Here is a 9,388-nt window from a genome sequence, read left to right on the forward strand (position 1 = left end):
TAGCTGGGCCCCAATGAGGTCGTGCACATGGTAGGTGAGACCAAGCCGTACAACGGCAGGAGCCCGCCGGCCCAGGAGCTCTGATAGGAGCAGCTCCCGATACTTGGACTTCCGGACCATGCCAAGGACAGCCTGGCGCCCTGGAGGAGAAGTGGCATAGGAGAAGGGAAAGGTGAATAAGGTGTAGAAGCCTGAGGAACCACCAAAAGGTAAGGGGCTGCAGGCCTGAGCTGCAGATGGGATACCTTTAACAAAGTACCCGTGTATTTGGTCCGAAGACAAAGATGACTGCAGGAGTGGGCAGGTGGGAGTGGGGCACCCTGGCCTGTCCCCAGGAAGGAGGAGGAGTCTGCAGCCTTGTGGGCTTCAACATCCATCAAGGAGTCCAGAGCAGGAGCCAGGCCAGGTGGGAGGGAAAGGCCCTGGCAGGGGCTCCCTCATCTCCCAGCCCCATCTCTGCCCATCACTGCCCATCTCTGCCCATCACTGCCCATCTCTGCCCATCACTGCTGCTGCTCCTCATTACTCACTGGGGCAGCTGTCGCCTCCCTGAAGGTGGCCTTGTCCAGAGAGCGGCAAACCTCCCTGCCATGGATGAGTCAGGAGCATTTTCTTTTTTTTTTTTTTTTTTTTGAGACGGAGTCTCGCTCTGTCGCCCAGGTTGGAGTGCAGTGGCCGGATCTCAGCTCACTGCAAGCTCCGTCTCCCGGGTTCACGCCATTCTCCTGCCTCAGCCTCCCGAGTAGCCGGGACTACAGGCGCCCGCCACCTCGCCCGGCTAATTTTTTTGTATATTTTTTTAGTAGAGACAGGGTTTCACCGTGTTAGCCAGGATGGTCTCGATCTCCTGACCTCGTAATCTGCCCGTCTCGGCCTCCCAAAGTGCTGAGATTACAGGCTTGAGCCACCGCGCCCAGCCACTAGGAGCATTTTCTTAAGAGGAAAATCACTGGAAAACAAAATGAGCGGGGACACAGAAACCAACAGAAGTGGCTGCATTTGTGCTACAGGCTCCGCTTCCAGTGCTCACTGATGCCCACCTCAGGCCTGACCAAGGCACGGCTGGTGGGATTTGCCAGTCACCTTTACCAGCCAGTTCCACCCTCAGCTTCTCTCAGAAGGGAGCACCACACTCCCCAAGCTCAGTGAATGTGTCAGTGGGTGCAGGTGAGCCTGTATTAGCTCAAGAGTGGGCTCATTGGGACTACTAGAGGTGTGGAAGAGGAAGCCGAGCACTTGACTCCGACAGTCCCGGGGAGCTACTTGGGAGTCCTGAGCCACAGCGACTTCATGGTCTGACTGGGCCTGGACCTGTAAACACCCACCTTGGGGCCAAGCCTGAAAGATAAAAACGGAGGCCCCACAGCACCCCTCACTCAGATTCTGCCCTGGGCTTTCACCCAGCTAGAAAGGAGGGCCTCCCAGCCCCAGAGTTAGCCCCAGGGCCCGACCTCCTGGGGAGGAGGCCAGGGTGCTTGACTTTGGCCCGGGGCTTCAGCCACTTCTCGTGGGTGCATTGGCTGAGGCCCAGTTCATGACCAGGTGAGTAGCCAGAGGACCACGAGCGGGCAGCCAGGCCTTGCTGGGTGAGGTGACCAAGGAGCAAGATCCTCATCTCAGGCCTGGAGCCCAGCACCCCCTACAGGTTCCTCCTCTATGGCCTCCATGAAGGGAAGGGCCTGGGGCCCCTCTCAGCTGAGGGCACCACAGGTACCACCAGGCATCTCTGACCTCTAGTCTGGGACTCGGAAGGGGGAAAGGGGGCTCAGAGTGGTGAGTGGGGAAAGGCGTGAAAATGGGTACAGGGAGAGAGGGCCAATTTGGGCTGGGCCTTGAGTGTGGCACAGCTCTGCCTCATAGGGCCCCCTGTGCTGCAAGTCCCTGGTTATGATAGAGAAACAGGGGCAGGGAGCAGGGTGGAAGGAATGTGCTCTGGGTCACCAAGCTGGTGTGCTTCTGTCTCCAATCCCTTCTCTCCCACCCACTCCATGCAGGGCCGGCCCCTGCTGGTCAGACCTCAGGGGAGCCAGGACCCCGCCTGTCCCAGCTGTCTGTGACTGATGTGACCACCAGTTCACTGAGGCTCAACTGGGAGGCCCCACCTGGGGCCTTCGACTCCTTCCTGCTCCGCTTTGGGGTTCCATCACCAAGCACTCTGGAGCCGCATCCCGTCTCTGCTGCAGCCTTGAAACTGTGTGGTGCCGGGGCGTGGCACTCAGCGATGCCGGGACCCTGCGTCGGGGACGCTGTACAGCCTGACACTGTACGGGCTGCGAGGACCCCACAAGGCCGATAGCATCCAGGGCACTGCACCGCACCTCAGCCCAGGTAGGATCCTGTGCACTCTGCCCTGAGTGGGATGCTTTTGTACTAGCGGAGGGACCTGGTGCTCAGCCAGCAGTGGGGTGGGCGAGTTGGTGGTGGGCCTGGAGGAATCTGCAGAGCGACTTCCATTCCGGGGACTAGAGGAAAAGGGGTGCTGAGCCTGTGCTGGAGCAGAGGCGAGGGGTGGGACTCGTGGGAGGAGCCTCCCTGCCCCTGCCTGCATCATTGTTCCTTGCCCCCTCTGCAGTTCTGGAGAGCCCCGTGACCTCCAATTCAGTGAAATCAGGGAGACCTCAGCCAAGGTCAACTGGATGCCCCCACCGTCCCGGGCGGACAGCTTCAAAGTCTCCTACCAGCTGGCGGACGGAGGTGGTGCCTTTGCTGTGGGCTCATTGCCTTGCGTTTCCCCTCCCACCCGCACTCTGCCCACCCTCCAGCCGTCCTGGGGTTCCCTGGGTAACCCTCGATCCCCAATGTTTTCAGGGCATGGGCGTGCAGGTGGGCGGCTGAACCCAGGACCCAGAAACTCAGGGGCTGGAGTCAGGGGCTTCTGAGGTGACCCGTGGTCTCCGTCCGAGGCTTTTGAGGGAGGAGTGAGGCCTCTGCAGGTGAGATGGACTGGGACCTGGGGCAAGAGGCGGGAGCCAAGGAAATGGCGTGGGTGGGAGTTGAGAGAGAAGGAGGAGGGTGAAAGGGAGGTGGTGGAGGCTCCGATTGGGGACAGGAGGCCGGTGGAGTCTGGGGAGGCAGGGACTAGAGAGACCAGCGGGGACCCCTCTGAGCCCCTCCCCTTCCCCCAGTTCCTGACGGCCCCACCCAGTTGCGTGCACTGAACTTGACCGAGGGGTTCGCCGTGCTGCACTGGAAGCCCCCCCAGAATCCCGTGGACACCTGGCGTCAGGTGCAGCCCTGGGGGTGAGCAGGGCTGAGGCCTCACAGGAGGGACTTTGTGCGGGTGGGGAATTGCAGGGGGCTGGACTCTGGCCAAAGGGATGGAGGCGTTGACGCCCCTCTTCGCACTCCCAGCCCCGCCTCTGCAGGCCGAGGCCCCAGGCAGCGCGGTGGACTACCCCCTGCATGACCTCGTCCTGCACACCTTCACACGCCACTGTCGCAGCGGCCTCACGAGGGCCCCAACCTCACTTCCCCAGCCAGCATCACCTTCACCACAGGTAGGGTCTGTGGGGCGTGTGGGACGGGGGAGAGGAGGCAGAGGGAGCCAGGATGGGCCTCATCCCCATCTCCTCTTCCCTCACTAGGGCTAGGGCCCCTCCAGGACTTAGAGCAAGTGACCCCCGCACAGCCCTACTGCTGACTGGCTAAGTCCAGCCCACACAAGCTGCACCTGCTCAGCTTCGACACCCCTGGTGGCCAGACCCAGGTGCCCCGGCCCCCACCCCGACCCCGGCTCCCCTCCCTGGGAGGCTGGAGGTGCTGCCTCTGGCCCTCCTGAGGTTTCCACACTCCCTCTCTGACTTTGCTGTCTGTCCACCGGGTCACTGCCGGAGGGTCACATCTCACCAGCTCAGGCTCTTTTTCCTCACCCCTACAATGCGGCTCCAGGCCATGGCCTGGGGTGAGAGCCACCACGCTGTGTCCACCTCTCACCACGGTACCTGGGTGCCAGGGCCGAGGGGCGGGCTGCAGGTGAGCAAGCCACAGTCCAGAGCCCATGGGAAAATTACTGGCCCCTGCTGCCTCTCCCAGGTGGGCTCTGCGGTCACTTCCCCCAGGGACTGCGGTGCAGAGCAGGCAGTGCCTCCAGGACCGCACCCATCTTCCCACCAGCAGCCTTGCTTGGCGGCCCTGAACGTGTTTTGTGACATGGGAGCTGGCCCAGGGGCTGGCTGAGTCAGGAAGGCATTGGGAAACCCCCAGGGTCTGTCTGGGGCAGGGGAGCTCTGTGCCCAGGCCGAGCTACAGTGATTACCCCGCGCTTCCAGGTGTTTGGCGCCCATGGATGGACAGACAACTTCTGGAGGGACTGGGGGGACTGTGCCATGGGTTTGAGGTATCTGGGGAGTTCTGGCTGGGTCAGTGCACCTCACAGGGACTGAGGGAACTTCCTGAGATGGGGATGAGGGCTGTGGGCACCCGGGACCCTGATGAGTCATGCCCCGAGCCTTGAGGTCACCGCACAGCCTGGCGCGAGGCGGGCAGGCGCTACTCCCATGTGCGTGGACCTGGGGCTGAGGGGCAGAGGCTGTGTTGCAGCCGATGCGACTCACTTCAGCGTGAGCCTCACCGGCTGTGGTGCACTGCCGCTCCACCTGGAGGCTACCGGCACACTGAGGCCAGGGCACAGGCCTCTTTGAGGCTGGGAGGGTGAGGCTGGGAGGGGAGGTCCTCATGGCTCCTTCCTCCACCCTGCCCAGGGGACTCCATGAGCTACCACAGCGTGTGCTTCTCTGCCGTGATGGGGACTAACAACTTGCTCATGCCTCCCTGCGCTGCGTCTCACTACCGGGGCCCTGGAGTGGGTACAGGAACTGCCACTCGCCCAACCTCAGCAGGCTCTCTGGGGGCCACGATGGACTCAGGTGAGGGTGTGGAGGGGCACAGAGGCAGGAGTGGCTGGGGCTACGGCCTGCCTGGAGTTTCAGCCCGCAGTGCCTTGAAAAGCAGACGAGGGACTGGCTGGGTGAAACGGAACAATCGTGCCAGCCTCTGGGGGGAGCTGGAGGTGATTTGTGGGTGGGAAAGGGCCGGCTCAGGGGTTGGCCTGGAGTCCCTCTGTGGTGGAGGTCTGGGAGGGGAGCTGTGTGGGGAGGTTGGTTGAGTGCTCGGAGCCACCTCCTTAAGGCAAACGGGAGGAGCAGATGGGACATCCGGCTTTGACTCTCTTGACAGAAAAGCCTCCCAGGGGTAGGCTGGGCACCACTGGAAGGGCTTTGAGTTCTCGGTGCCTTCGCGAATGTGGCTAGGAACCAGAAACTCCCCAGCTCCCCAGCGGGAGGCTGAGCTGCTACCCTCTACCAGCACACTAGTAGCGACTTCCGTGCAGACACTGAGGGGTGCAGCCCGAGAGAGAGCCAGGGGCCTTCACCCACCCGGCCGCTGGAGGAAGCCTTCTCTGCCAGGTCTTAGCACGCCTGTTTACAGTGGGGGGAGGGTTCGTCTGGGAACAATAAAGGAGAGCAGGGCATCACGGCTGGCATCAGATCCTGCTCAAATCACTGGCTCTGGCCCAGGCTGTGGGCCCCCAACCCCCGGGGCTGCAGCCGCACTTGGAAAGGCTGCATCTTGGGGATGACACTGCAGTGGGGCAGGGGCTGCAGGGAGGGCAGGGCGTCCCCTGGGGGCAGCAGCGTGAAGGCCTGCAGCAGTTGGGTCAGCACCACGAAGAGCTCCAGGCATGAGGGGCTGTGGGCACTGGCACAGCTGAGAGGCCAGCTCTGGAGTTCTTGCCACCTGGCTCAGGCGATCTGCAAGGCGGGTGGACTTGGAGTGGGGAGGCGTTCTGGCGGCTGGGGACAGCCTCCGCGCCACCATTCTGGCAGGCCCCTAGGCCCCTGGGCAGAACTCCATGTGGCCTCTCCCAGACCATCTCATCCAGGTGGGCGCCTTGGAGGTTCAGGATGATGACTGTGCCCTCAGGGATGTCATAGCCGGAGATGCTGAAGGGGGCTGGAGTTAGCGGTTGGCCAGGACCTCGCTGGGACCAGGCTTTCCTCACTCATCCCCAACCCTCAGGAGTCACCTGCTGGGCCTGGATACATTTGTAATAGGCAGGCACTAAGTTGTCCTCCTGCCAGAAAAGGAGGGCGTGCTTTCAGTTCAGGACAAGGAGAGGCTCAGGGAGGGGCTGGGGGTGGCCGGAGGGGCTGTGAGGCACCTTGATCTTGTCTCCAAAGGTGAGGTGACAGATGATGCTGCAGGTGAGGAGAGAGAATTCCTCCTCAATGGCCACAGGGGTGCCGGCCTGGGCTCTCATGTAGCTGTATGGAGGAAGGAGCAGGGAACTCCAGCAGGCGGTGCTGAGGCAGAGGCAGGAACTACTTTGAGGCCCGAGGTTGGCCTGAGGTGCTCGGGGCCAATTGCTTACCTGCATAAGAACTCCTGGGTCAGCTGCTCCATCACGGGCTCCATGGAGTCACGCATGCCCAGCAGCAAGGCTGAGCGGGTGAGCTTCTTGTGGGCTTTCCAGAGCAGAGAGTAGTCTCCCAAGGACAGATCCGGGTAGTTCTTAGACACCAGCTTGTCTGCAGGAGGAGTTGGGGGCTGGAGGGTGGGAACTGGCCGAGGAGGCCAAGGGCCTGACCTTCTTCTGCCTCCCCAACCCCTGCTTCCTCCCCCCAAGATATGCCCCCCAACAGCCTCCAGGGACCTGGATTGGGGGAGCCCCCAAAGGTGACTCCCACTTGAGGCTGAGGTAGGAGGATCACTTGAGACCAGGAATTCAAGACCAGCCTGGGCAACATAGCAAGACCCCATTTCTAAAAAAAAAAATTAAGAAAGAAAAATTCCCCCAGCCCTTACAGGTAAGTGGCTCAGGTCTGCCAGCAAAGTCTGCCCACTTTTTGACCATGGCTTCCTCAATGGTCCTCTTGGAGTTCAGCACCACCACATCTGGGGGACAGCCAAAGCAGCGTCAGTGGAGGGAGAGGATCCTCTCCGCCCCCTCCGCCCTCCTATGGTGAGGAGCCAGGCCCGAGGTATGAGCTCTCATTTTAGCCAAAAGGTGGAGCCTATAGATGGGCCCAAATTTCTGAGTCAGGCCAAGCAGATAGATGGGGAGGTCGGGTTGCAGCAAGTGCAGGAAGCCCGGGACAAGAGGCGGGAGGTGGAGGCTCCTGAGCTTCCAGCAGTTCCACAGCAGGCGGGCGCCAGCCAGCAGGGGCAGCAGCAGCAGCAGCCCCAGGAACAGCATGGCCGAGGCGCCCGTCCAGGTGAGGGAGCCGCACCCCACGGCTCTAGAGCCCCGGCCATCCCTCCTGCTGTGTAGGCTGTTTTGGGGCCTCCCTTGACCCCACCGGGTCCCTTCCCACCGTCCCGCCCACAGAGTGGCCCTTTACTGGAATGGCACCAGTCTCATTGGCCTTGGGACATCCGTATTTCAAAAAACGGATCATCCATCAAGAAGCAAGGAAGGGAAATGCAACCCTGACCTTTTTCCTGCAGCCAGAGTCAGCTTTCTGGCTCCACATCAACTGTGCAGGCAACGGTGTCCGCCCCCACCTGGGCCCTCTCCCTCTGCCGCCCCACCATAGACGGTTCACTGGCGCGTGATGTCAGCGAGAAAATGCTGATCCACCATATGCCTTCAGAAGCGAAATGCTTGATTTGTGTGGGTGTTTTGTTGAGGTTTTAACCACAGATGGAGAGTCTACGCTAAGAGGTTTGGGGCGTTTCAGGTGTACGGTGTGATTGCTGTGGGTGCCTCGCTTTCACTCAAAGGCAGAGACAGAAGGAGGGTGGTTTCCGGCTGCGGGGAATTTTCTGTACCAGACACTGTTCTAAGCACTTTGCGGGCACTAACTCAATTCTTCACAGACACGCTCTATATGCAACACGGGTGTCGTTCGCATGTTGTGGAGGGCAGGATTCCGGCCTGGAAATCTAGCTGTAGAATATGTACCTTTAGCCACCAGGAGCACCTTTCTTTGGTTGAAAGGAGAACAGACCACCTTGAGCTGGTTTGAGATCAAAAGTAAGGATTGGGGAATTTCACAGAACTCGGGAATAAGAAAGCAGGGGAGGGGACTCCACTGGCCTTAGAAAGCCAAGGAACAGAAAAAGCCCCGGAGACGGGCAGTTTCCTCGCGCTGTTTCTCTCTCCTCTTTCTTCTCTCTGCAGTCAAGTTTCTTGTGTTTCCAGGCACAGGCAGAACACGACTGCCCTCGGGACTAGAGTCCACAGGTTCTAGGTCCAGCCAGGGAGAGTGTGGATTCCCAGCACACCTGGGCATGCCCCCCTCAAAGTCCAAAGTCCCCAGGAAGGGGCTGGATAGCCACAGCTGGATCAGGATCAGGGGTCCAGCCCTATTTGGGGAACTGCAGCCATAAGGGGTGGGGGTCACACTGAACTGTGACACTCAGAGACCACTTTTGTGGGTAAGGAGGCAGTTTGGGGGTTTGGGAAGAGGCCATGCCAAAGAGGAGTGGCAGGGTTCAGTGAGAGGCCAGGGCCTCCTGGATGGTACGTGAGCAGTCAGAGGCGACCCAGGCCCATGCCTTCCCCCCATTTCTGGCTCTGTAGCCAGACCCAGGGAACAGTGGGGATCTCTCTCCCCTCAGAGATTTTCCAGACTGTGCTGCTGCAGAGCCAGAGTCAAGATCCTGGCTGTGCCACCCACTACATTGGTGAGCTCACTGCTGCTGAATCCACGATCAGGACGGAGACGGGAAACAGGATTGGGATTTCTGGGATTGGACAATGACAGCCACTGCCTTCTTCATGTTGACCTCCCAGACAGGGCCATGTCTTGCTGCAACTGAATCCCTGGCTCTGGAAAATGGGCTTGTGCCACCACCATGCTGACCAGCTATTGGGAGAAAGATTCAATGGTCAACCATAGGCCACGTATGCAAGAGCCTCAGGAAACCTCTGCCACAGTGGGAAAGGTCCAGACTTCTCAACGTTCCATGGGATAAGAGAGCGCTCATCGGAAAGGAGCTCACCTGGAAGGCTGGCGTGCTTACTACTTGTCTCACCATCTCCATCTCTTCCACCACTTTCAAATCCAAACTCCAAATGTGGTCAGTTACATGCAATGTCCCCAAAGGTACCCTGTCCTGTCCCCGGCCTCCGGGCCTTTGTATATTCTCCTTCTGCGCCAGATGCCCTCACCTACCCCTGCTCTTTGCCTGGCTCCTTCTCAGTCTTCAGAGCCCCACTTGGAGGCCACCTGCTCCAGGAAGCCTTCCCTGTCCCTGCCCGGCAATGCCCCTGACTTGGTTAGATGCCGCACAGGCCCGCACTGCTCCCTGACATCACATCTTTCACAGAGGTTGGGGACTGCCCGTCCGCTTATCTGTCTCCCCAGCGATGAGCCCTGCAGTGAGTAAGTAGCTGTCTCTGTGGCACCTGGCACAGGGCGTGAAGTGAAAGTTTCCCAAATTT

The 9,388-nt window shown here is 60.3% G+C and overlaps 2 protein-coding genes across 2 annotated transcripts; one reads left to right on the top strand and one right to left on the bottom strand.

Annotated features, from left to right (window-relative positions):
* The first annotated feature begins 284 nt into the window (after positions 1 to 284).
* TNXB (tenascin XB) lies at positions 285 to 3,640 on the top strand. The gene is given in 10 exon segments (XM_031662732.1): positions 285 to 304; positions 1,109 to 1,167; positions 1,592 to 1,599; positions 1,602 to 1,710; positions 1,995 to 2,223; positions 2,225 to 2,328; positions 2,581 to 2,694; positions 3,108 to 3,221; positions 3,316 to 3,449; positions 3,452 to 3,640. Coding segments are annotated over 10 exon segments (1,080 nt in total).
* A 1,842-nt stretch (positions 3,641 to 5,482) lies between these two features.
* LOC101025297 (steroid 21-hydroxylase) lies at positions 5,483 to 7,205 on the bottom strand. Its single transcript, XM_031662736.1, has 7 exons — positions 6,996 to 7,205; positions 6,805 to 6,896; positions 6,371 to 6,527; positions 6,161 to 6,263; positions 6,030 to 6,073; positions 5,849 to 5,996; positions 5,483 to 5,720 (listed from the first exon to the last, which is right to left on the bottom strand). The coding sequence occupies exons 1-7, from the start codon at positions 7,193 to 7,195 to the stop codon at positions 5,499 to 5,501; spliced, it is 966 nt and encodes a 321-aa protein (XP_031518596.1). The 5' UTR covers positions 7,196 to 7,205; the 3' UTR covers positions 5,483 to 5,498.
* Between the last annotated feature and the right edge of the window lie 2,183 nt (positions 7,206 to 9,388).

This window comes from Papio anubis, unplaced genomic scaffold (assembly GCF_008728515.1).
Source record: "Papio anubis isolate 15944 unplaced genomic scaffold, Panubis1.0 scaffold923, whole genome shotgun sequence".
Taxonomy (NCBI): domain Eukaryota; kingdom Metazoa; phylum Chordata; class Mammalia; order Primates; family Cercopithecidae; genus Papio; species Papio anubis.